This window comes from Saccopteryx bilineata, chromosome 1, assembly GCF_036850765.1.
Source record: "Saccopteryx bilineata isolate mSacBil1 chromosome 1, mSacBil1_pri_phased_curated, whole genome shotgun sequence".
Lineage (NCBI taxonomy): Eukaryota > Metazoa > Chordata > Mammalia > Chiroptera > Emballonuridae > Saccopteryx > Saccopteryx bilineata.
Genome location: NC_089490.1, coordinates 275,703,363 through 275,731,090, shown reverse-complemented (window position 1 = coordinate 275,731,090; position 27,728 = coordinate 275,703,363). Strand labels below are relative to the sequence as shown.

Below are 27,728 nucleotides of genomic sequence, written 5' to 3'. Positions count from 1 at the left end.
CCCTCCAAATTATAATACTGAAAATAAAAGCAGATATTAATAAATTAGAAAATATAGAGGAAATTACCATAATAAAAGTTAAATAACAAAAAACCCCTTTGAGAATATCTAATGAATAATCCATAAGATTAGAATGTCAATGTGGACATATTTCTCTAGTTTGCTTTCTCCTCTACACTTGTTGGCAAACCCATTTTCTCATTTCTTTCTTTTTTTTAAGTAACAGGAGGGAAGATAATGAGATAGACTCCCACATGCACCCTGACCAGGATCCACCCAGTGACCTCATCTGGGGTTGATGCTTGTAACTGACCTATTTTTAGTGCCTGAGGTGGAGGCTCCATGGATCCATCATCAGTGCCTGGGGCCAACTTGCTTATCTCAGTCAAGCCATGGCTGCAGGAGAGGAAGAGAAAGGGCAGGGGGAGAAGCAGATAGTCGCTTCTCCTGTGTGCCCTGACTGGGAATCGAACCTGGAACTTCCACATGTCGAGTTGATGCTCTACCACTGAGCCAACTGACCCCTTTTAATCATTTCTGATTTGCATGAAAGACATTTGAAAATCTCAAAAAAAATAAAGAATTTTAAAAAAAGCAAAGAATTAATCCCAATGGCTGAAGTAGAAAACAGACCAAAAGCCATGTAAAAGTAATAATAAAAGAATGCTCAAAATATTAACCTCAAAAAGACATTCTTGTTAAAAATTATATGAGCATCCTGATGATCACTATAATCCAAATTGTTCTTGAATTTGTGGCTCACATAAGGAGCAAACAAGAACAAAAGAAACAGCTCCAAATGTTGCAAATGATATGACTGAGAAGCTAAAGAACCTAACATAACCAAAAAAGTTGAAATTTATCAAGGAGTGTGGCTAAATATGACAAATACATAAACCACTACAGCTTTGATTTATCCTAGTTTTAAAAAGCTTTTGGGGACATATTCTCACTCACAATAAATAAAATATCTAAAAATAACCTATACAGAAATGCACAAGATTTATAGGAAGAAAGTTACATGACTCTACCAAGATATGTAAGAATACTTAATGTTATGAAATGTTAATGTAGATGGGAAGATTTCAGATGTTACCGCTTGAACTTGTACAGTGAAGAGGTGTCGATACAGCAGAGTAACACTGAAGACTAACAAAAACTGGACTTTTGACAGTAATTTTATTAATCTCTTTAATTAGAACAATTAACACAATTGAAGACAATTTACTAAGCCATAAGGAAACGGAGGGCGGAGTGAAAAGATAGAACAGGATCTCTTCCCATGTCAGTCACCCTCAGTGCATGCCGGGAAAGTAGAAACTCCCCATCAAATCTCGTTGACTGAAACTTGTGTTTACGTGGGTTATTCCAATCAAACGGCAGCACTTTAAGAAATTAACATTCACAAAGAGCTTCTCTGGCTCTCAGGCACACATCCTTCCAGCCAGGTGCACCTGCCAGGACACGGGGGCCCAAATCCATTAAGACTGGCTCAGCTATTTGAGTTTTCCTGAGATCCCAAATATACTGATCACAAAAATTAGGGGAATTTTAATAAATGGATATTAAACGATAAAATATCCCCTAATTTTTGTGAGCAGTATATTTATTGCTTCATGTTTCAAGTAATTATTTAGTCAGGAAAAGAGCTAAAGTTTATTTGATAATAAAATTTCCCTACAAAAACATCGTTTTTAGTGAAAATGAAGCACATCCTCATTAGGAAGATTTCTGTGTAATTCTAAATCCCTGCGAGACTTTAAAAGTCCATGGAGAATACTTTCTACATAAAAACTCATGGGGGAGCCCGACCAGGTGGTGACGCAGTGGATAGAGTGTCCGACTTGGATGCGGAAGGACCCAGGTTCGAGACCCCGAGGTCGTGGGCTCATCTGGCTTGAGCAAAAAGCTCAGCAGCTTGGACCCAAGGTCACTGGCTCCAGCAAGGGGTTACTCGGTCTGCTGCAGGCCCGTGGTCAAGGCACATATGAGAAAGCAATCAATGAACAACTAAGAAGTTGCAACGCACAACGGAAAACTAATGATTGATGCTTCTCATCTCTCTCTGTTCCTGTCTGTCTGTCCCTGTCTATCTCTGCCTATGTAAAAAAAAAAACAAAAAAACAAAACTCATGGGGGAGGAAGCCCTTGCCTGGGAGGTGAGCCAGAAGGGTGGGGGAGCTGATGAGGTGCCAGGGGCCTGGGGACCTGGGGACAGGAGGGCCTGCTTCCAGTCCGAAGGCAGCAGGACAACCTTTAGTAGGACAACAGGACACCACTTCAGGTGTGTTCTGGAGGCCTCTTACAACCTAGCACTGTCGGCGGATCAGAAGCAAAGTCTCTTCCAATTCTCTTTCGGTTTCCATCTCTGCAAATGTGGTAGTGACTGAGGAAGCACTGGCCCAAGCGAGGAGGGAGGGGACCTTTACCATGAGTTCATTAGGTTTTTTCAGACAGCTAAGTGTCAACAACCTTTTAATTGGAGATTTCTTTTAACTACCTGGCCATGAGTAGTGAATTTTATTACTGCCATTTATCTTACTGGATCTTTCAAGTGCATCTAAAGCAAGAGATTCTGCTTTAAAAAACTGTTCTGCAATGTTGAGAGGAACTTTAAAAAAGTGCCTTCAAAACTTCTAGTTCTATCTAGCAGTTAGAAGTAAAGGAAGAAAGAGCATCTCAAACCAGAGAATACTGATGGCTTATGGCGAATGACCTGAGATTGGAGGGCACAGGGGGTGGCGGGAGGTGGGGTCGCCCTGCTGCACCCACCTGTGGGCTTCCACAAAGTCCCTTTTGTGGGGGACAGAGTGGTTTGCTTTTATAAACGCCCTAGGGTCCTGCACTGCCAGTACAGTCACTGAGCGGGCCAGGCTAGAGCAGCTGCAGGTGCCTTTTGTCCAGGCCTCAGTTGGACCTCCCGCGTCTCCTTTCTCCATCCCTGATCTCTGCCTGCACAGCATCCAACAGGGAGAGCCCATGCGTTTCCGTAGGTCCCTGACTACACCGTGGGTACCCGAGGCTTCTCTGACCAGTGAGATGAGGGGGACCTAGAAAATAGATCATCTCTCTATGGGGAGAAGAGACAACATTGCATTTGACCTTGAAAAAAGTGTTCTGGGGGTTAGTGGAAGGTTTTGTTCCACAGAGGCCTTCAAAGACGGCATATACATTCTGGTTTTGTGCATACTTGGCCGGATATAACCAAAAGAGGTAAGCCCAAAATTAGAGAAATGGTCAGCAGTAACGACCCAGAGCTCCAGATTTCTGTCCTGGTATGCACTATAATACTTCAACCTGCATTTCAGTTTGATTAATTTGTTATTAGATATTTTACAAATTTACTAGGGAAACAATTCCTTGGACAAATCTTCAAACAGATAAATAGCACAAAAATTAGAGATATAATTCATTTATATAATCTCTAGAAAAACACCATCAAGAGCTTCAAGTTGAAGATAATTCAAAACAAAAATGGAATTATAGTTTTTCTGAATTTCGGATAGTCTTCAAATTTCTCAAGATACCACCTACAATAAGAAAAAAGAAAATTAAAAAAGGAAATAATTTTGTCACTTAAACAAGTGACTGATGCGAACAAAAGGAACAATATATTTTATCATAAAGGCATATAAAGCTTTTAAAAGCAGTAATAAAAACTTTGGCATTTCAGATACATAGGTTGATTTTGTCTATGCCATGAATAATTAAATATATGTGACTATAAAGTATGATTCACAAGAAATGACCCATATAATTCACTTTTATATTGCCAAGAAAAATTCGTGGTGTGAGATAAAGATGCTGATTAGCATATGGGGAAGCCATCTTTCCAGACCCAGAAAGCATGCAGACTGGGGGAGGGGTGACACCCAGTAGGTATATCTTAATTATCTTCTGGTGATTTGACAGCTTTCTCTAGTCCCCAGGAGAGAGCTACTGCAGCAGACACAGGGTTTATAGAAAAGGCACCCAACCAGGTGACTCTCAAACAGACTCGGGACAATGCAACATGAGGTCATTCATAATTGGCCCCAGCGCTCAGAACAAACAGGTATTTTCTGTATTGGTATATATTATATTAACAAAGGCACACTCATTCATTTTGGGGTAACAGCTAGTTGGGGAGGGTGCAAACCAAGTGGATAGAGTAAAAATTGAAAATAATTTTACAAGATGAAGAAATGTACAGAAAAACAGAGTTTTCATATGCACAAAAGAATGCCAAACAGACTAAAAATCATACTAGGAAAGGATTAGCTATTACCAATATTAACATGGCAACAGTTTGTGACAAGAGCACACAAAGTGAGTGAGCAGAGTCCTGTTGATTTCAGAGTTTGGAGAGTTTCAATGTCATCCACACACAGAGAAACATGGGAAATCACCATGTTTACTTTCAGATGCAGTTCTCTACACCCGAAAGTACACGTCCTGAGAAAAGTCCTGAGGAACTGGGCAGTGGGCCTGCGGGTCAAGGATAGCAATAGCGACCCTGTCTAGCTCAGTGGTGTGCTGCAGACAAGTGTGCCCTTGGCAGATGTGGCCACAGACAACAGCAGCACAAAGTGTGTAAAAGTGCATGGTATACATATTTCTCATTAGTCATGGAACGTTTTTATAGGCCTGTGCAACACTCTGGATGTGTAACCCCTTTAGGTCCTGAGGCTGAAGCACATGATGGAATTAGTGCCCTGAGCACAGAGGCCCCAGAGAGCTACTTGCTCCTGCTGCCATGTGGGGACACAGAAAGGCCTTCAGCAGAGCCCAACCAAACTGGCACCCTGATCTCAGGCTTCCAGCCTCTAGAATCATAGGCAATACATGTTTGTTTTTTAGAAGGACCCAGTTTATGGTATTTTTGTTATAGCAGCCTGAATGGACTAAGACAGCCTACTGCGGACCTAGGACATGGACCATGAGCAAGTTTCTAAGAGCTTCCCTACAAGTCAGCAGCACCGGGCACTGTGTCAGGAGAGGCAGCGGTGGGCTCCTCTCTCCTAGAAACTGTCTGGTGAAGAGGAGCACACTAGCCTCAAAAGGGCAAGAGTGGAAGCAAAGGACAGCTTAAACTTTGAATAACCAGGACAGCCATGCCCACACTTGCCTGCAGGATTGTGAGGACCCACGACAGCCCTGCAGTGATGTGCTGAGCTGGGCAGCAGGTGGGATGCCTCATGCTGGTACAAGGAACCTCTGTCAGAGCAGAATTTCCAGTAGGCTGTGTTTGTTAAATACGTTCAATTTATTTCACAGGAACTATTCTGTAGGAATTATATATATATATATATATATATATATATATATATATATATATACACACACACACACACACACACACACACACTTTGTTCAATCATTAGAGTAAAATTTTCTCAAGTATTTAATCATTGAGATCACAGATCCACCTCAAGTTCTGTTTGAAGATTTATAAATATGGGTATATGCATAGACTTTTCAAAGACAAGCAGCATGATTTCTATTGTTTTTCTCACTCATGTTTCTACCTCTAGAATCAAAAAGCTGGTACTTCTGTGACGCCTACCAGGGCTAGATACAAAATTTTGGTCTGGATTTTATTATTGTTGGGCCTGAACTAATGCCCCCTCGCCTTCTGGTTGAAAGTACTAGCCAAGGACTGCCTACTTCATCACATTCAGGTTACGCTAAGTCAGAGAATTCTTCAAAGCACTTATTGTTTTTCTGGCTCATGACCAGCTTCCTGTTCCCAAATTTCCCTTGTGGAAGTCTTTCTCTGGTGGAGACAAGTCTGTGACCACTGAATCAACATTTTTCAAGTGCTCACAAGTCACGCTCTTTGTGTTAAGTCTGTGAGACCAAGGCAGCATTTCATAAAGATATTCTTGTATGTCCTTGGTTTTACATCATTATACTATCCATCAGAGTGTTTTAAAGACACATGGAATTCATTTTTTAAGTGATATTAAACTTAACAAATAGGTAAGCATGTGATCATTCCTTATTTCAACAGAGCCTCTCCTCAAAGGCTGTCCTTGCTGGCCAGGCTGCAAGGCGCAGCTTTGTGACGTGACAAGTCCACACCGGTACTCAGCCTGTCACCTCACAACTGCAGAAGTGTGTGTGGCCTGCACTCCAGTTCAGTGCATAAGCATGGCTGCCCAAGGCTGGTGAGAAGGAAGCCATATGAAAGCATGCCTCCTTACAATGCCTTGACATTTTGCCCTCCAACCAGAATATCTGTTAGCACTTGGCACACTTGATGCAATGTGTCTGACGTAGAGCTTAATGATCAAGATAATCATTTATGAATTACATACTTCATGTCAGGCTGTTATAGACAGAAATCTATTGTAACAAAATGCTGCTTTGGTGCATAAACAGCCCTGTGGACTGTCTTCTTTTGCAATCAGTTTATCTGATGGGCTAATTAATTAGTTAGGTTCACTGGATTATGAGCAAGAAAGAAAAGGATAGCATTCATTTTTGTCCTCAGCTTGAAAAGCCAACATTTGTAAACACTGTTTACTAAACTGAATTGACCCATTGTTTAGCAATTAAAATTAGTTTTGCACCATTAATTTAAACATCAAACAAATGACAAAGAATGCTTTCAACTCTTGAATCTTTTTGCAAAGAATACTTTGGAAAATGGAATTATGTATTTTCTATTTCTGTATGTTTCATATTCAAATGCTGAGAGGGATTTTCCTGTCCCATTTTCATTTGAGGAAAGATCCTTGTAAGTGACCTGGCATGCTCTTGTTTAATCTTCCTCTGATCTAGTTTCTTAAAATAGCAGCATCATCTCATTTATTTTTATTATTAGAAACTAGTCACTATTTGCTTCTTAAAATGTACGCACAACATAACAAACGTCCAGGAGTAGCATCTTCCACCAGAGGCAATGGCAGCCATTGGAAGGTGGTTGAGGAGGAGGAGGAAGAGAAGCACAGATTCCCAGGAACACAGGACCTCACTCTGGGCAGAGATTAGCTGGCTGTTGTCATCACTGCTGGTGCATGAAATCTAGCTTTGTTTAATTCATTTTCTAGAACTTTATAATGTATAGTCTAAAATGCTGACATATTATTTCAGCCAAGCCTGTTTAGGGAATGAATCTTTCTGGTTCTCAAGAAAGCATTTGGAAGTGATGTGGAGGTGGGGGTGCACAGAGCTCGGAGTCCAGCAAGACCCTCGGTCAGCACAGTGGAGAGTGCCTGCATGAAGGGGCGCTGTGGGGAGGATGTGGGCCTTCCCTTCAGCGGCAGGTCCTCTGTGCTCCAGTTACTGCAGTCAGCATTCCTCCTCCTACTCAGCGTGCTTCAGGTCAGGTCCCAAATTCCCGACTTGACATTTAACTTGACCATAGAGTCTAGAGTCCAGCAGCATAAACTCAAACAGGATGGACAAAATGATAATGCTGATGTGTATCTGATGATTCTTTAAAGCGGGGTTATTCTTCAGATATTTGCGTGGTTTTGTCCTTTTTAGCCAAAGCATGGTAGAAACAGAGATTCAGCAATTCAAATTAATATTACCATTTCAAAAATCTAACCTAAAAACTGGTACAATAAGATTAGAGAACAGATTTAAAATGTTAAAAGTGTTTTTAAAACTTACTGGTGATGCTGTTGTGCTATGGTGAGCAAAACACACAGGGTAAAGAGGGCGAAAGCCCCGCCTTGCACAGACCAGCTGGCCAGGCCGTAGCCACACCACTCCACCACTTCTCCAAAGTAGTTGGCTGCAGTTACGTATTCAAATAAGCCTCCTGGAAGAAAGCACAGACCACAGTGCATTGACTACAAAGTATGCCCAAGGAAATACTGACTTAAAAGGTAACGGTGAGGGCTTACTTGGATAACATAAATTCAACTATGGGAAAATACAACGTTTACAGAATTTTAATCAATGAAACACATCCAACATTACAAGTTTTACTATTTCATATCACATTTTCTGGTAGTAACTATCTACCTTTATCAATACCTATCTATTTACCTGAATAGAAAGTGCTACAATTTTTATATACTTTAATATATATCACTTCATTGGTTAATGAATCAAACTGACAACACCTAAGAAAGGATGGAGAACACAGAATAGCATTTAATGAACTAGCTTAATAAAATGAACTTGTATATAATTCTGAACTAAAAATGGAAGAAAACAGTAATTTTCAAGGACAGATTTATTCATTCATACATTCACTCACTTATTCACTCACACACTCATCAAATCTTTACCAATTCATCAAGTCTACATTATGGACCAGACCCTGGTCTAGGCACTTGGGGTGCACTGTGGATAAGACCCTCACCCCCCCACATCTGAAACATTAAAGATCACTGTAATGAACAAGGAAAGCATAGGGCATGGCAGGAGGTGTGCAGTTCTGTGGGGAGAAAAGCAGTGCAAGAGAGCCCAGAAGTCAAGCTGGGGGTAAAGGGAGGTCGTGGTTAGAACAGGGCTCCCTGGGCAGGTGAGGTTTGATCCCAGACTTCCTGAGAATGCTGAGCTGTAGTTACTGGGTTAGGAGCTCTCCAGGCAGGAGAAGCAAAGGCCCTGAGGCCAGAGAGCAGAGCTGCATATTCTGCCGATGATCATTTGAGATATGTAGATTTTCCTAATGTTGCTATTCTCCTAGTATGTTTCCCGGTAGGGAAGTGGAAGGATTCCAGGCCAAGTGTGGCTGTGTGCTTTGCAGATCCATTGAAGTTTTAGTCTTACCTACTTTTTATTTTTTTAGAAGCTCTACTGGTTTTTAACTTATATTTACTTAGTTCTTTTAATAGTATATCTTTTTTTTTACCCATAACTTCAATCCTTTTTTACTTTTTTAAACATTTAAGTATTCACTGTATAATCTGTTCCTATTAACCTGAAGACCTGAGGTCTCTCATGTTTGATCATGCTGTTACTCTTGGTGCCCATTTCTTCACTGCTTCTGCAACCTTCGAATGTGGCTCTTATTCCTTGCCACACGGTTTGTGGGACCTGGGTGTGACCTGGCTCATGCATAAAAGACACCACCCGTCAGGACCACGTGGATCCTAATTCATAGCATGAGGTTTTTCAGACCCTCTAAGTGGTGTAAATTTGAGCTGCAAAGCACGATGGGAAGCTGTCAGCCACAGATTCTCACAGGTGCATTCTGGACTCTAGAACTCAGACTTTGCCCTCTGATGATGACTTCCTTGGCACCACACTGATACATTTAAAAAGACTTTAAAAATTTCATCCAGTGACAGCAAAGCACTGGACCATGAAGTACAGAGCCAAATTAAAGAGAATACGGACTAGGATAATTTGGTATACTGAAACTGTGCCAGGAAGTAGCTGAAAATAAGATGAAAAGGGTAGATAGAGGTTTTTCTTGATGTTGAGCATCTAGTGGTTTGATTGAGTTTTTCTTATTGACTTAATATCAGCCCCTTTATATGTTTTTTTCTAATTTTTAAAATTTTACTTATTTATTTTTTTGTGTGACAGAGATAGAGAAAGACAGAGAGGGACAGACAGACTGGAAGGGAGAGAGATGAGAAGCATCAATTCTTTGTTGCGGCACCTTAGTTTCTCATTGACTGCTTTCTCATATGTGCCTTGACCAGGGGGCTACAGCAGGCTGAATGACCGCTTTCTCTAGCCAGCAACCTTGGGCTCAAGCTGGTGGCCTTGGGGTTTTGAACCTGAGTCCTCTGCGTCCCAGTCCGACACTCCATCCACTGTGCCACCACCTGGTCAGGCTAGCCCTTTATATGTTATGGGAAATAATATATAATAGCTCTTAGCTAAGTCAAGAAAGTAGATTTTATCATCTCCATTTTATAGATAAAGAAACTTGAGCCCCCCTTCGCCAAATTTCATAAAACATTTTTAATTGTTTTCAAAGGGAGGGTCAGTCAAGGTATTCATTCTATAGTATTTTTAAAAATGAAGTTTTAAACATCCCTTGAAAACCCTAAATTCTTCCCCATACTCTCTCTTTCCAAACAGAGAGCACTAGAGATTTCTTTCTGGTTAATAACCATTCAATTGGCCAGAATTCATCATTTTAATTAAACAATAATCATAGTGACTGCTATTAATACTAATGGCTCACTTTGAAATCTAATACATACCATATTTTAGTTATTAGAGTTGGCAAAACAAAAACAGCAAGGAGTCATGCAATGCAATTTTGGAATGAATTCTCCATTTTCACAACATACCCCTTGGAATTTTGTATCCAGTCTCCCCTGGCTGCCTGAGATTCCTTAGGATGTGATCTGAGTGAATGTTTATCAGCATGCCTAGTAACCACAGGACAAAACCTGAAGGAAAAAAATACACAAAAGTATTATGGTTGAAAGACTACAAAATTACAAACCTATGCCTGAGTAAACAGAATCACTGTAGTCCTTCAGTATAATATATAAGCACTAATTGATAGTTAAAATCATTATAATATTGTTCTTTATTAGAAAGAATTATTGCTCTCAGGTATGGTCAATTGGGTTTTGTTTTTCTAATAATATTAATTGTCTGATCTAGTCAAAATAGTTTCACCTAATGACCACATCTGTTTTCAGAATGACTGGAATGATTAGAAATATGATTTACAGTCATAAAAACTATGAGGCATCACTGCCACTTCAGTAAGAGGAGAGGCGACACCTCAAGGTGTGCCCTGTCATGATACACACAGAGCCCTGCAGGGGTGCTTTCCCAGCAAATCCCACCCTTCTCTCTTCTTTATAGCCTTATTTGAACATTCTCATGCACATCCATGGCTTCCCGCAGGGTGACTTCCTGCTCACTCATCAGATAGCACTCCTAGAGTCTGTTCGTCTGCCTCAGCTCTCAACAAAATCTGCTGCCATTGCACGCTCTTCCTGAACCCCATACCTTCTTGAATGCTTTCCTTCCCATTCCTAAAAATCTTCAGAGGTTTGTCATCACTTATAGGAGACTTATTAGTATCACATCAATCAATCCAACAAGAAAAGGCAAAATATTGTTTTCTGAAAGAAATGACTTGATAAAAATTTTAATTTGATTGTTCTGAGATATTTAAAAAATGTGAAAGGCAGATGTTGTTTTATGGTGGTATGAAAGAAATGTACACTTGGAATAACATTATTATTAATTACTCACTGGTCATCACAATGGCAGTAGTAGTTCTTTTGAGTTACAACAAGGACACATAAAGCACTCTGGTCTATGGTAAAGGTCTCAAGAATTCCTCTTTCTGATTCCACTTTAGGGTGCTTTCTTTCTAAACACTTTGTACCAAATTTGGTAATATGTTTTATAAGTTAGTTATCGAATCTGTAAATTTATAGCTACGTCACCTTTTTTTTTTTTTTTTTGCATTTCCGTAAGTCACTGCTAAGTGATGTGGTGCCCAGTTTGAGGTTCCAGAAAGAATCATGTTCTCAAAAGTCCATGCTTATTTTATTCCTCTTTTAAGAGACAAGCTCCCTTTACTGCCTGGATTGGCAGGGAAACTAGTATTTCTGCTCATCTAAGCTAAATATTTACTTCCAGTGCTGGGATCTTAAAATCTTTGAGATTAACGACTTGTACTGCTCTGGAAAATTTTTGTTAGGTTATCATTATTATTTGCTTAGCTCTTTGTGGTAAGAATCAGATGTAACAATTAATTATTCACATAGTTTCATGTTTGTTTTTTTTACAAAAACTATAAAGTCTATGAAATAAATATAACGTAAAAAGAAAAACCTAGAGTTTGTTTCCCAATTGGTATTTATCTCTCATTTTCAATTCCTTCTGCTCAATTGCAAAGAAGCCAAGAGGTCTGTATATAATTTATTGATGCCTTAAATTTTATACCAGCTTCCAAGGCATCTGCAGAGCTATTTTAAATAGCATATTCCCCATGTATAAGACGCACCTTTCCGCCGAAAATTTTGGGGTCTAAAAACTGGGTGAGTCTTATACAGTGGTTGTACATTTTTTACTTGCATTTCCCACCTTTTCGCGATTATTTTTACGCTTTGTTGAAGACAATGATTCGTCATCAGACATAGATGAGGATAAGCTAATGGATGAGAGTTTTGACAGTGATGAGGAGTTTAATGAATTTTATGATGAATAAAACTTGAGTTCAATAACTTTATGTAATATATTTTTTTCCCCAAATTTTGGGCCCCAAAATTAAGGTGCGTCTTATACATGGAAGTGTCTTATACATGGGGAAATACAGTAATATTCAAATTCACAGAACAAACAATTCATTCATTTTGTTGTTGTTCATCAAAATTATTCAAACAATTCATTATAGAAATGATTCCTGTGAGAATCACAAATGAACATTAAACCCCCTATCTTTTTTTTTTTTTTACAGGGACAGAGAGAGAGTCAGAGAGAGGGATAGATAGGGACAGACAGACAGGAACGGAGAGAGATGATCAGTTTTTCGCTGTGACACCTTAGTTGTTCATTGATTGCTTTCTCATATGTGCCTTGACCACGGGCCTTCAGCAGAGCCAGTGACCCCTTGCCTGAGCCAGCGACCTTGGGTCCAAGGTGGTGAGCTTTTTGCTCAAGCCAGATGAGCCCGCGCTCAAGCTGGTAACCTCAGAGTCTCGAGCCTGCGTCCTTGGCATCCCAGTCGGACACTCTATCCACTGCGCCATTGCCTGATCAGGCAAACCCCCTATCTTTTAGATTTAAAAATAAAATCCTTTCCTCTTGTTCTTCCTTACCTACTTTTGGAAACCCTGTTCCGCTATTTATTCAATTTAGATCGTGGGCCAGTCGCTTAACCCTCTGATTGTCCCTTTCTCCTGTGAAAGGGCCTACTTTCTACCCTTCCTAGGATGTTTGGGAAGCCTAAGGCACGTTTGCGGGCAGCTCCTGGCTGATGGCCAAGCCTGTTCTTTCTCCTGCTTCTACTAGTTGGGGCAAAAAATAATCAGGTTGTCTAAAAGCAGGTAAATCAAGAAGGTATTTGGGGATAGTTTACAAACAATATAAGAGTTTAGTGTTTCATGGAGGCAAAAATTTGTGGAGCTTGAAAAGGATTTTTTTTAAAGGCTAGGTAGGCAGGGAGAATATTGACATTTATTTTTAAATTTAATAGGTAAAGATTGTACTTATTGACTATTTTACAGGGGATGGGGATGAGCAGTAGTTACTTCATTCATCGGTTGCTTGTCGTATATGCTTTGACTGGGCAAGCCCAGGGTTTCCACAGTGCCACAGCGTTCCAGGTCAGCACTCTATTCACTGCACCACCACAGCCAGGCCAGAAGAGAATTTTGAGAAACTTTCTCATCCATCTTTCCTTTGATAAATGAGGAAGCAGATCCTTCCTAGTAAGAATTCTTAGGTATGACCAGGACACTGCCCTGGAAATAAAATTTTAATTCACAGCAAAAACTATGACTGAGAAATGTAAAAGTAGTTCATCATCAACAACAAAGTACTATAAAATGTTAGAATTTATACAGACACAAAAGCAAATGAAATGTTAGGTAACTTTGTGGAGCTTAGGGGAAGGGTAGCTTAAAACTTGGAGGCAAAATTTCATATCTCATAGTATGCAGCTATGTGGGCAAGTTACATCTGAATGTGCTAGATGTTTTCCCTACATCTAGGAGGACAAACTACATAAACATATAAAAGAATCTTCTTATACCCAAGAGCCCCAAGATCATCTATTTTTAATGCTCTTGCAAATATTTTTGATGGCTACTATTTTATTTCCAGTTTTGCTCAGAACTCAGTTATAATTAGAACTTGGAAAGGTACATTAATTTACGGTAATTGATAAAAATTTTAAAATTTCAGAACTTCCCAAATGTAAAAGTTTACTCAACTTAGTGTACTCATAAATATCTAACTGCTTTGTTGGAAGCAGAGGCAGTCAGACTTTCTCCTCACCGTCCAGGACAAACTGCAGGAGGTGCACGGCTGCCTTAGGTAACATGGCCAGTTAGAGGCCGAGTTTCCTCAGTCCTCCCGCTGCTCATTGCTACAGGTAAGCTCGCCTCAAGGCACTTTCAGTGTCTGGGTGGGCGCAGATGATATGCACCTGCATCATGTCCAGCTGCTGGGACAGTGGGACAGCCTGACTCTCCCCGGGGAACTCCAGCCCTACCCCTCCCCACTACTGGCAGCTAGGTCACCAACCATCGGACTGTTCTGCTCTCTCAAGAAGTGTGGACTTACCTGACTAGGCAGTGATGCAGTGGATAGAATGTCTAACTGGGATGCGGAGAACCCAGGTTCGAAACCCTGAGGTCGTCAGCTTGAGCGTGGGGCCGCTGGCTTGAGCCTGGATCATAGACATGACCCCACAGTGGCTGCCTTGAACCCAAAGGTCACTGGCTTGAGACCAAGGTTGCTGGCTTGAGCAAGGGGTCACTCACTCTGCTGTAGCTACCCCTGCCTTGATCAAGGCACTTATAGAAAGCAATCAAGGAACAACTAAGGTGCTGCAATGAAAAATTGATGCTTCTCATCTGTCTCCCTTCCTGTCTTTCTGTCCCTCTCTCACTCTGTCTGTCACACACACAAAAAAGTGAGGGCTTTCTAACTGGAAACACTGGGACTTGGAAACTGAAGTGATAACTGAAATGATGAAGTGTATCACTAAGGTCACCCACCTGTTAGAAATCGAGGGTCAGTGAGCCAGTCATCAGCATACACTGCATATTGGCTTAAATATCTGCTTTGCATGTAGCCATTATAGGTACAGAAAGCGAATGCCATTACACATGAGTACAATGGTATTGGCTTCCCTCCTCGGATAAGAAATGGGAAAATCAAGGACCTTAGGAAACAAGAAACAGAAACAAATAAAAATAAAAACAATAAAGAATATATTTGTGCAATTCTATTTTAAGTGTCTTGCGGTTTTAATCTTGCTTCCCTGTACAAAAGTCATTCTCAATGACACTTATCTGATTTACTCTATTAAGGCACAATTTCTAGGTAAAAAATTAACCATGTTTCAATAATGTACATCATAGTGCACAAACCCGAATTTTCATTGTACAGAATGTGAAAGAGACACTTGTTAAGTTAGAGAAAACTGAAGGTTTCAAGGCTATCAAAATCTCCACTATCCTAAAACCCATAGCTCGTTCTAGTCTGAGCAGTAACCTGGGGACACCATTTCATCATCCATCAGCATCACACATGAGTCTCCCTCACTAAGCACCTATCCCCTCTAAGGCCTCGCATCTACCTACAAAGCACACACTTTACACACACTCCACAGAAGATGAGATTAAGACTCGAAGTGGTTATGTAATCTGTTCAAGGTCACAGGACTAATAAGTGGTGAGTGTATCAATCTGGGTAATTCAAAAACCATGCTCTTCTGCTATACCACAATGGCTTAGGTTTAAAGAGAAAAACATATAAAAACAAAAAATGAGAAACTTATGAAAAAAAGAGGATGCACACGCTTCTAAATTATAGATGAATGAAGTGTTAAGCAACTCTGAGGAAACATTCTGCAAATGTAGTTAATACTTCCCTCCCAGGTATGAGAACCATGGAGGGCGGCTTGTGTCTGATTGTTCTCCCAATTCAGTCTCAAGGGCTGAATTCTGAAGGCTGGCAAACACTGGCTGGAACCTTGTAAAGGGGGAATGCAAACGTCTTGTTTCCCCTCACACTCCTTTCCTCCTCTGTCACTAATGTCCTGGGCTGTGTAGCAACCTGAGCTTAGACTGGGTGTCAGCAAATCCAGTCTACCACCTGTTTTTGTATAGCCTGTGAGCTAAGAATTTTAAATAGTGTGGGGATCAGAAGAATATTTCATGACACATGAAAAGTATATGAAATTCAAGTTTCAGTGGCTGTAAATAAAGTGATTTTCAAACACAGCCTGGTCACCTGTGTATATATACACTGTCTATGGCTGTTCTGCAGCTATACCTGCAGACTTGAGTAGCTGTGACAGAGCCTATACATGGCAATTTCATCCCTTTGTGTGGCTGCTTGCTGCACTGCCAATCACCGTGATAGTGTTTCAGGTGTCATGCATATTCTTGTATCACACATTTAACTTATTTCATTATCAGCAATACCCATCACATCAAGACAAGTGAACTCTTCAACTTTGAAGGCACAGTGGACTGTGGACATTATTGCAGATGCCAAAGCATTCTTTGGTATGCATGACATGACAGTTATGCCAAAAGAACATACTAGAGGTTGGCATTATCAGACTACCCGTTCATCAGAGTGTCCCCAACTCACAGGAAAGGTCAGAAAAATTGAGAATTTAAAACAGAATCTCATCACAGAATTTCTTTACAGAAGAAATGAAAATGAGGCCAAAACCACAGGAAATAACCTAGTGGCTCACTAGTTAGTCAAGCAAGGAAAGCCATACACTTTTGGGGATTTAATTAGCTGCAGTAGCAGCCAAAGGAGCATGTCTGGAGGACACAAACTTGTTTAATATGACTACCCTTTCTGTGAGAGCAGCTGCGTAAGGAGTTGGGACACCAGGAGCAATGCCAAGAGTCAGTTAAAAAACAAGGCAGAAGACTGAGTGAGCGGTTTTCCTTGGCTCTTGTTGGGTCCACGGATGTTACTGATACTACTTAGCTGTTTATCTAGGAGTCAATGCCGAGGTTGATATGACCGAGAAATGAGGCTCTCAAAATGGTCTGCGTAGAGCTGGAGGTCAGCACATTTCCAAAGAAGTTGAGAAAACACAAATTCTGTACAATCCAGATGGAATCTGTTAAGTGTTACAATGAATGGTGGTAAAAATGTGTGGAACAGAAAAATGTACCCATTTTGCATTTACAAAACTTGTGAAGATGTATGCTGTTTAATGCTAGTCCCTGTATCAACAAGTACTTTCCAGAACAATCTATTGCATGTGACTGAACCAACAGGGTCAACAATGAATTTGACATTCCCTCCAGACGTCACTCTATTTTGAGCTCAAACCTGAGACAAAAAACATTTTAATGAAAAAAACTGTCCTCACCCACTTAATTTTAAAGGGCTTTGGAAATTAGTTTTGCTACAGACTTGATCATGTTTCTTTGTGAATTCAACCCAAAATTATAGGAAAACCACCATTTATGTGCAAAACTTACCATATTTCTCCAGGTATAAGACACACCTTAATTATGGGGTCCAAAATTTGAAAACAACGTATTACATAAAGTATTGAACTCATGTTTTATTCATCATAAAATTCATAAAACTCATCACTGTCAAAACTCCCATCCATTAGTTTGTCCTCATCTGTGTCTGATGACGAATCACTGTCTTCATATATTGCCTCGTCCTCAGTTCCATCTATGGCATTTGAAATGCCACACCATTATCTAAGACACACCCATTTTTTAGACCCCAAATTTTTTGGAAAAGGGTGCATCTTATACATGGGGAAATACAGTATACTGTTAAAGGCATTTCAATGACAACTGACATTGTTTGACTTGCAACTCACATCAAGCTGCTTTATATACTTTTTATGCAGTTAAAATTTTTTGAAAAGGAGGGTGATGTCTCCATTTTTAAAGAAATTTGCAGTTAATGAAATTTCTAAATTCAAACTTCACTTTTTTGAACCTGAACTTCATATTTCAAAAATCATTTAACTGTGCATTTGAGGAGTTATCACCTAATCTTTGGGAGATATTAATCTACAAAGTAATGACACACTAAAAGGCAAATATCAAGGGAATAATCTAATAGAATTTCATAAATGCCTTTCAAGCAATGAATAAGCTCAATTAAAATAATAAGCTCATGGACTGATATCAATATTTGGCAGTGCCTACCTGTGTGAAAAGACATTCTCTAAGATAATATCTCATTGAAGATCAGCACTAAAAGATTTTTTTGCCTTTTTTTAATAGGGAACACTCGGAAGCCCAATGAAGTGAAATGTCATCCACCACTAAAAGGAGAATTCCATCCTTTTCATTATACCTGCATGACAAAAACTATATTGAGAAATTATAGTCTTTTGAATTTTTTCAATAAATTTTTTTGAAAATTTTTGTTATAAAAACCTATGCAATACCCTCTATTTTGTCTGTTGGCTCACAAAGTTTATATCTCGCCCCTTTCTAAAAAAAAGTTTGCAAATCCTTAGTCTATATTAAAACAGATTCTAGAAACGTCATTCTGATTTATTACCTTTCTTTTTTTTATTTATTCATTTTAGAGAGGAGAGGGAGAGACAGAGAGAGAGAGAGAGGACAGACAGAGAGAAGGGGGGAGGAGCTGGAAGCATCATCTCCCGTATGTGCCTTGACCAGGCAAGCCCAGGGTTTCAAACCGGCGACCTCAGCATTTCCAGGTCAATGCTTTATCCACTGCGCCACCACAGGTCAGGCTCCATTCTGATTTACTTAGAAAAATACCCTTGTTCAAGCCCCCCACACTTGGGTTGCAGGTAGATGCTGCAGCCCGAGGCTTATTTGTGTTAATGGTGGGGACCCATCATCAATGCTCTCAGTTACACAGGTTTCTCCAGTGTATACCGTATCTCCCCATTTATAAGACACTCCCATGTGTGTAAGAACAACCCTAATTTGGGGGCCTGAAATTTGAAAAAAAAAATGTATTACATGAGTTATTGAACTCATTTTAGTCATCATAAAATTCATAAAACTCCTCATCATTGTCAAATGCAAAATAATCTATAACCACTATATAAGACGCACCCAGTTTTTAGATGCAAAATTTTTCAAAAAAAAGTTACATCTTATACATGGGGAAATACGGTACCCTGGGGGAACCTGGAAAAGGCATTCATAAAGGTCCTTAGGAGGTTTACCTCTCTTTGTCTCCGTGAATGCCAGAAAGGTGGCCATAACCTGAAATGGCCCTATAAAAGATGACACAGTTCTCTTGTTCTCCTATCTCTGGCCTTGAAGAGGAACGCTGTGACCCTGATGCCGCAGCCAAAGTCAGGAGGAGAAAAGGCAGGCTCAGGCAATGCTGGCTATGCCTTCAGAGCTACAGGAGGGAAGAAGAGGTCCTCCTCAGAGAGCACATGCCATGCATGGAGGGACCTACAGGAGACTGCTTCACAATCCCCTATACAGCTTTCATGACAGGACGGACTCTGAGTCTTTGTGGGTATTTATGGATACATACAATAGAAACAGGGACAAGAATGAGGAAGTCAGGAAGCGGAACTACTTTACAGCAGATTAAAGGGTAAGCGAGGTAGCTCAAATTTCCCCACCTATTGATTAATCAGAATTGCTAATTTTATCCCTATTGTGCTGTGTACAGCACAGTACTGTGTTCAGTACTTTTGTCAGTAAAGCCACAGTGGCCTTTGCCTCAGGGCACGGGCTCTGTCCAGTTGTAAGTTCCTATTCAGGACCTCTACACTCCCCCAAACCTGGGGACCCCGGTGGACCAGCACTCCTGGCTCCCAGGACAGAGCACAGGTCTTTCGCAGCCAGATCTCCAGAGGCAGCAGCCTTCCAGAGCAGAGCACTCTGCTCCCTCCTGGTGGCTTTCTGGTTGTCTTTCTCCTTCTGTGTTGTTCCCTTTAGTTTTTACTTTTTCCCTTGGAAATCCACGCAGCTGTTGTCAGAATGGTTTTCCTTTGACTTGGGCCAAATAGGAGCCAGAATTGGGGTGGACAGGGTAGCTTCCAGGCATAGCTTTCATTTGAGCCTTCATCTAGATGGAGGAACAGCAGAAGCTCAAGGACCAAAGTAGACACCAGCCCATTTTTCCCAGTGAAGGGTCACTTGGGGATGCAAGGTCAGGTGCAGACAGTAAAAGGGTGGCACACCTGCTGGACTGACATATTCACCACCTGTCATGACCCACAGCCCAGGGCATCTCAATTACAGCAGTCCAGGTATTCAAATGCCTTTTCCCACAGTTGTTTCATTTGCACTCAGTCACCCTTCCATCTAGGAACTGTGGGGAACAAGCATTGCCCCCACTTTGAGAAAAGGAAATAAGTCAGAAGTTGAAAATCTCTTAAAATGGGAATCATCTTAAAGTTATTGGGAAGTACTTAGATTTAATAGTAGTTTGTTTAGTGTAACGCCAGGAGCCACCATCGTGGCCATTCACATGCAGGTTCGCATTGGATTCGGACAGTCGGTAAAGAAACAACGGAGCCAAAAACTGATGAGCCATCATCTTTAATCCTAGCTTGCACCTGGCGGGCAAGTAAAAACACACACTGGGCTCCAAAACCCATTCATTCAGTGCTCACAAAGCTACTGACTTATCCGAGTTTCCTAGAATCAAAGGTTTCTAGCTCACCAGACTTATTCACCTCTGTTCCCCATCTCCTTCCTTCTCCCTGCACAAACTGCACAAACTGGCTTCTCACTCAACACTCCGCTATCTTGGTGTAAAGCCAGGAGCCAGGGCCAGAGCCACTATCACAGCAGCCTTCTGGTCCATGCAGGTTCGCAATGGATTCGGACAGTCGGCAAAGAAACAGCGGAGCCAAAAACTGGTGGGCCATAGTCTTTAATTCTAGCTTTGCACCCGGCGGGCAAGTAAAAATACACACTGGGCTCCAAAACCCAGTCACATTCAGTGCTCACAAAGCTACTGACTTATCCAAGTTTCCTAGAATCAAAGGTTTCTAGCTCACCAGACTTATTCACCTCTGTTCCCCATCTCCTTCCTTATCCCAGATACAAACTCTACACAAACTGGCATCTCACTCAGCACTCCGCCATCTTGGCTGCTTCTCCTGGCCTCCTCCATGTGGCCTTTCTCTGCTCTCCTCTGCTCTCTCTTCTAATCTCAGGAACCAAGAGCCAACTCTCGTTCCGCCCTCATTTTATATTGTAGCTTCACAACCTCTAATCCAATATACAAAGTAGGGAAGTCCCTAATACAAAGTCACTTCTCTGAGGCATGATTGGATTGTACCACCCCACATCAAAAAGGGTGGGAAAGGCTTAATCCCAAAACCAAGCCCCAGGCTACAAGGATTTTCAACACACATTAATATCACCTGGGTGACGGCCTCCTTGTGTTATCTTTAACAAAGTGAGCATAATACACTTTATCCGCCCAACACTTGGTTGCTTCTCTTGGCCTCTTCCATGTGGCCTTACTCTGCTCTCCTCTCTGCTCTCTCCTCTAATGGTAATCTCAGGAACTAAGAGAGCAAGCTCCTGTTCTGCCCCCATTTTATAGTGTAGAAATCAAAACCTTTAATCCAATATACAAAATAAGAAAGTCTCTAATACAAAGTCACTGAGGCATGATAGGATTGTACCATCCCACATCAAAAAGGGTAGGAAAGGCTTAATCCCAAAACCAAGCCCCAGGCTACAAGGATCCTGCCTGCCCACAGCCCGCCCCAAACACACATTAATATCACCTGGGTGACGGCTTCCATGTGGGCAGCGCCATCTTTAACAAAGTGAGCATAATATATTTCATCTGCCCAACATTTAGTAATGTGTTATAAATCTATTTTCTGTTGATAACAAGCTGAAAACTGCAAAATAGCCTGGTCCCAGGGAGCTACAAAGCAATTCCACTTCCTAACTCATGGGGCTGGGTGTGGATGGAAACCAGTACTTGTTCTCCATCATGTTACAATCTGCCCATTTTATTTTCTTTCTGTTCCACATAAACAAATAGATCTACTTTTCACCAAGTTGTTTTATTACCCATGGAAACTTGCACATCTTGTGTCTGCAAGGCAACAGGGAATGTGGGACACTTTTAATGATGGGGTGAACCAAGAGCTTTCAGAACCCTAAGTGGAGATTCAATGGCCAGAGCAATCCACTGTCTCCTTTGGGGTATGTTTACAAGGTTAGGCATGGCAAAGAAAAGCTTCTCACAATGTCAGATCAAAAGGTTTCCAATAATTCCTAATCCTACAATGCATGCCTTTTTTTGACACTTCAAGACTATTACTACTACCCTGTTTAACAGATCAGGATTTGGAGGCCTAGAGGAATATGGAGGCTTGGGCAATGGAGACAGATGCTATGAAATGGCAGGGTCGAAGGCAAGGTCACCTTCCAGGCTGGCCCATCCACCATGTCACGAGGACCCAGCCCAGTGAGAAGCAGGACGGGGGCAGGGCTGGCACAATCTATTCACACCATGGGATATTAAATAATTATTAGAAGTCTTTTTATTAAGTGTTTCTACTAAGCCAGAAATACTTATAAATATAAAACTTACTAAATAATGAGATAGGAACGAGACACACCCAAATACTGTCAGTGTTATCTCTAAGTAACAGAATTATAGGCGATTTTATTTTCTTTCCTGAGTTACACTATATTTTCTAAGTTTCTACAATAATGTATACTTCAACTGTAGGTTTGTTCACCTACAATGCCAAGGCAATGCTGACTAGTATTCTGTCCACATTGATCTATTACATTCGGAACAGACTAGGTGCACAGAGGGAGAAATGGATTTCCTGGGCTGAAGACCTGCAGCCGCTTATTGGAAGGGCTGAGAGAGAATCTGGCAAAATTAACAAAGAAGTAAACACACAGGGAATCTGTGGGGAAGTCTGTGAATTTTAAGATCCCCCTCCCAAAAAAAGTATCCTATAAGCACCCAGGAAAAAAAAAAGAATCACCAAAAAGAGCAAAAGTGGTCTAGTATTTGTTCTCACTGCAGAGTGACATCCAGAGTTCTAAGTGTCCATCTCACTCTCCTGCGCAGTACTGAGTAGTTTGTTAGACTATTCAAGGGAGCAAGAGTAATGCCTACTGGAAACCATCTAGCTGGTAATCAACCACCATGCTCATGTGCTATAGGTGATCTTGCCTAAAGGGAAAAGACTTGAGGGAAAGTATAAAGACAGTAGCCACGGCCACCATCACAGCCGCCTGGCTCATGCAGGTTCACATTAGATTTGGACAGCCAGTAATGAAACAACAGAGCCAAAAACTGGTGAGCCAACACCTTTAATCCTAGCTTGCACCTAGTGAGCAAGTAATACACATAGTGGGAGAACACTTCCCTTTCCATTCAGGGCTCCGAAAGCCACTGACTTATCCGAGTTTCCTAGAATCAAAGGTATCTACTTCACCAGCCTTATTCACCTCTGTTTCCCATCTCCTTCTCTCTGCACAAACTCTACAAACTGGCTTCTCCTTCAGCACTTCACCATCTTGGCTACTTCTCCTCTCCTCCACGTGGCCTTTATCTGCTCTCTTCTCTGCTCTCCTTCTAGAACGTAATCCTCTTCCCCAGAATGTGATCTCTCTTCCCTTTAAAACCCTTTAGCGCAAAAGCCCTCCTCCAACACATATTAACATGATCACGCCCATCCCAAGCAAGAAGGGCAACTAATAGTATCACTTGGGTGACCGGCTTCCATGTGGGCAGTGCCATCTTTAACAAAGTGAGCATAGTATATTTTATCTGCCCAACAGAAAGTATCCCTTTCAGAGGTCAAATGCAGCCAACCACTTGGAATAACTATTCTGTAAACATTTAAAGTCAGGTTTTAAAACCACCAAAATACCATGCCTACTTCAATCACATAGGGAACAACAAGAATTATCTCTTGAAATGTTTTCCCAATAAACTAGAGTAATAACATCACAGTTTTCTAGCAGTGAGAAGTAGGGCATTCATTCAGCAAATGAATTAAGTTTCAAAATAAAAGCAGCTAGACATCACCTCCCAAGACAACACAATGCTGTATCCTCAAATCTGGGAAACAAGGAGATAGCATTTTTTTTTTTAGGATTTGGGAGTCATTTAGGTAACAGTAGATTCAATCATTTTTAAATGTTTACAATTGGAAGTGGTTGTTAATTTTAATAAATGACTGAGTTTTTGCTCAACAATTTATTTGAGATCTTTGAAACGTACATCACTTCCTAGATTTGGATCAGTTCCTTTTTCTTGTTTTTCTTTCTGTAAAAGATTCTTTTGCAATGATGACCAAACTGCACAGTTCCCAATAACACTACATAATTAAAATAAGCACTTGGTGTTTTCAAGGCAAGATTAGGATCTCAAGATTATGATATCTCACTGTCATTCCACACTTTTGCATAAAGGTTTTTCCTTCCTCATATTATTTAAATCCAGAAAGCCCGGGCCAAGGATTCAGTGTCCTTCACCTCCTCCAGGTCTCGTTTAATGTTACACATGCAATATGACACATTTAAAAGTGAGGCTGGACACTACGTTCTCTCCAAGGAGCCATTAATAGAATCAAGCAGGAGAAACAATGCTGTGAAGTAGGTAAGGTTCCCTGAGGCATCAGGACGACAGATCCTGCCAGGTCACAGATCTGCTGAGCAAAGACCTTAGGGGGGCTGTACACAAGAAGCCCAGTAGGAGTCTGACAGTCTGCAATCCGGGGGCCATTCAATACTCTCCCCTCTGCGGATCCCAACGGGTCCAGTGGTAAAGACAGAGATACCATGAGCTTGAGTGGGATTTTGTTGTTTGTCATGAATTTAAATGTTCCCAGAGATGTCCTTTGCTACCAGGGCCCTGGAATGTTTCTCTCCACAGCTGCCTCTTCTTCTCTTTCCAGTCAGGACTCTCCTTCCCTCCCTCTCTGCCAAAGAGATCCTGCAGATTCTCCACAATCTGTCTCCTACTCCTTGCCTCCTTATGGGCATATATTGTCTCTATATCCCCAATAATGTGTATAGTGCTGGGTACACACATCAATCCTTGGTAAACGTATGCCTATGAATACATAAAGATGTCCAGGTTTCCCCTCTCCTAGAGCAATCCCTTCCCATTGACTGTGGGAAGCCCCTTTATCTGGCTTCAGTCCCTCAGGAAACTAAAACTCACCTAGGGTAGGCCCTGGCCTTCCTCTTCAGAGCTCAGCACTGGGCCCCTGCAGATATCTGCTATGTTCTGTCTGCACTCCGGTCTTGTCAGATCCTCTCTCTGGAGCACATCCCCTGGATCATGCTTCTCCTGCCTCCAGCCTGATTCTCGCTTCATTCATAAAGTCTCCTCTCTTATTCAGGTCTGTTCTAACCTGCATTGCCCTGTATAAACGAGGGACTAGATTAAGTGTTTCCAGTTCAGCTGCCTGGCCTGTACCAGGAGCTAAACACAGCCTGTGCGCACCGACTTAGGTCAGATGACTGTTTAATAAATTAGTTGCTTAGGTAGACTGGAAATGTTTATCTTTTCTATTTGGAAAGCTTTAATGTCCCCAAACTACACAGGCTATGTACACTGTAATATGTTTAACTTTAAAAATAAAAAATAGCTCAGCAGTTTAAGATCTATGCCTGACCCGGGAAATCCTTGGGGCCAGTTTCTACAGCCTCTTATCTAGGCACTAGGGGTTTTGGTCCAGCAACCTTTTAGTCCAACAGCCTTGCGTAAAACTCTAGAAGTGACTTCAGCCCTTTTGGAAGCTGCATTCATTCTTTCACTAGAGTGAGCCTAGAAAGAATTAAACATCCTGCTGTAAGTTCAAAAGCTTCTGTTCCAGACTTTCGAACAAAGCTCTGTTCATATCCAATGCCATGTCTTCAAAAATTCTTTACTGGTGCCAGAATCTGGCAGCAGGGAGCAGGAAAGGCACACAGAGTATGGACGTGGGTCTGCCCAACTTCATGACAGTCTAAAATGGTATTATTTGTTGTGTATTCAGCATTCAGATTTGCCAACACCATGCAAGCATTTATAGAGCTGCCTTTGTTCAATGTCAGTCCACAGGCTGGTACCATCAATGTGTCTGTTTCATATAGGGGAAACCCATTGGAGGGCAGCTTAGTAACCTATCTCAGGTCCCAAGTAATGGGGATTAGATAACACCTAGCAATCCGACTCCAGAGTTTGCTTTGAGCCACTAGAGAAACAGACAGGCAGACAGATAAACATAGGTTTTGATGTAAATATGGAGAAGTGCACATAGACATGAGAGAGCTACTGATAGTCAATTGCATCCACAAATTTGGTAATGCTTAACCACACTACCAAAAATCCAGCAGTCTGGCAGAAACTGCTTAATGACATACTCTTGGATTGTCAGAGGTACAAGACTCAGAAAGGCTTTGTTGAACATGGACTCTACCTATTTACAGTGCCTGCATAAAAGCAGATGAGGACACAATGTACTAGGCAGGAATCTTGTGTCCTAATAACTGTACGGAAGAGAGGATTATAGACAGACTCACACACACACACACACACACACACAGGCATACTTATGTCTTCCTATCTATCTATCTATGCAGTGGGTGTTGTAAGGTGGAACCCAAAATCAGAGAGGTTGAGTAACCTGCACTCATTCACAGAATAGTAAGTCCAGCTCTCTTCATGCAGAGAACATTCTTTATAACTGTGCAGACTTCTGAAGTCTGAATCAAATATTTAAAATTTTTATTTCTAGCTTTTGTTCAACCACTTGGTTTAGCTATGTAAAAGCTGGAGAGGGCCCCATCTTATCAGAACCTGAAGATCTCAGACACAGCCATCTAAAATTCTTCAAAAAATTCAAAAGATTTGGATGTCATCTTTAAGACTTTATCTGTCTTTAAAGTCATTGCTTAGCAAGTCCTTAAGGAAAGCAGCTATTCAGGTGATCAGCTATCCAGGGGAAAGTCCCACTGACAACAAGGATACGGACCAAAAAGGTAGAAAAGGAGCCAGAAACATTGCATAGGGGGTTTATCTTTGGCCAGACACCCGATCTTGAACAAAGCCCTGGATTATTGTATAGCTAACACTTTCTAAGTGGAAATTCTACAAAAAAACGCTCTCCTAATATCCCTATTTAAGTTTTCGCTGTGTCCCCCACTTTTCCGGACTAGTCTTACTTCTAAGCTAACTCCTCGCACGAAGGGACAGAGGTGGGGCCAGGAAGTGTAGGAAGAGGACACCAGGGACGCCGGGAGTCGGGATCCCTCAGGGAGAATCTGCAGGGAGAGGATCCAGGGTGGGAACGGGGGGCGGGATAATGGAGGAAGGAGCAAGTAAGGCGGGAGAGAACTCTTATAGAGGGAGCCAGGAGCACAGAGAGATCGCAGCAAATTTTAGGCGGGGATCGGGGAACACAGGCAGAGGGAGTCGGGCGGGGGCTTAGGGACTGGGATCCTGGCCGAGCGACAAGGAGAGGGAGGAGGGCGCAGGTGAGACAGAGGAGGGCCAGGGAGCAGGGAAAGGGAGCCGGGCCGAGGGCGCACGGAGGGGCGCAGGTGAGACAGAGGAGGGCCATGGAGCAGGGAAAGGGAGCCGGGCCGAGGGCGCACAGAGGGGCGCGGGGCAGCCGGCCGTTACCGTTGCACGTAGTGGACGAGAAACATGGCTAGGAGGACGCGGTTGGGCCAGCAGCGGAGGCGCTCGGCAGCGGTGCCGACGCACACGAACAGCGGCACGGCCAACGAGGGCAGCTCCTGCACTACCCAGGCGGTGGGCGCCGCCACTCGCCAGCCTGAATGCTGCGACGCGTAGCGCCCATAGGGCGAGCCCACCAGCCTGAGCAGCACGAAGGCCAGGATGCCTAGAGCGCACTCCAGGTAGGCAAGAGCGTCCAGCAGGAACCTCTCCGCCAGCTCCATCGCAGAGGATCGTAGGCACGCTCCATAGCCGGGCGGACGTGGCGGGCCACATATAGGGCAACGGTGAGGGGGCGGGAGGCGCGGTTACTTGAAGCCAGCAAAGGCAGCCGACGCCCGACTCACGATCATACCCAGAGCGGATCCGAGTAGATGGGTGCGCCGCTTGGACAAGTTGGACCAGTCACTAGCTCGCCCGCTGTGCCCGGGGGGCGGGGCTAGAGGCGGGAGGCGGGCCTGAAGGCCTTTCGCCCCACCCACACGAGCGTAGCCCCATCC

General features: G+C 42.1%; 1 protein-coding gene across 1 annotated transcript; it reads right to left on the bottom strand.

Moving 5' to 3' along the window:
* Positions 1–1,160: 1,160 nt before the first annotated feature.
* On the bottom strand, positions 1,161–27,702 carry SRD5A1 (steroid 5 alpha-reductase 1). Its single transcript, XM_066243439.1, has 5 exons — positions 27,172–27,702; positions 14,598–14,764; positions 10,194–10,295; positions 7,603–7,753; positions 1,161–3,530 (listed from the first exon to the last, which is right to left on the bottom strand). The coding sequence occupies exons 1-5, from the start codon at positions 27,450–27,452 to the stop codon at positions 3,464–3,466; spliced, it is 768 nt and encodes a 255-aa protein (XP_066099536.1). The 5' UTR covers positions 27,453–27,702; the 3' UTR covers positions 1,161–3,463.
* Between the last annotated feature and the right edge of the window lie 26 nt (positions 27,703–27,728).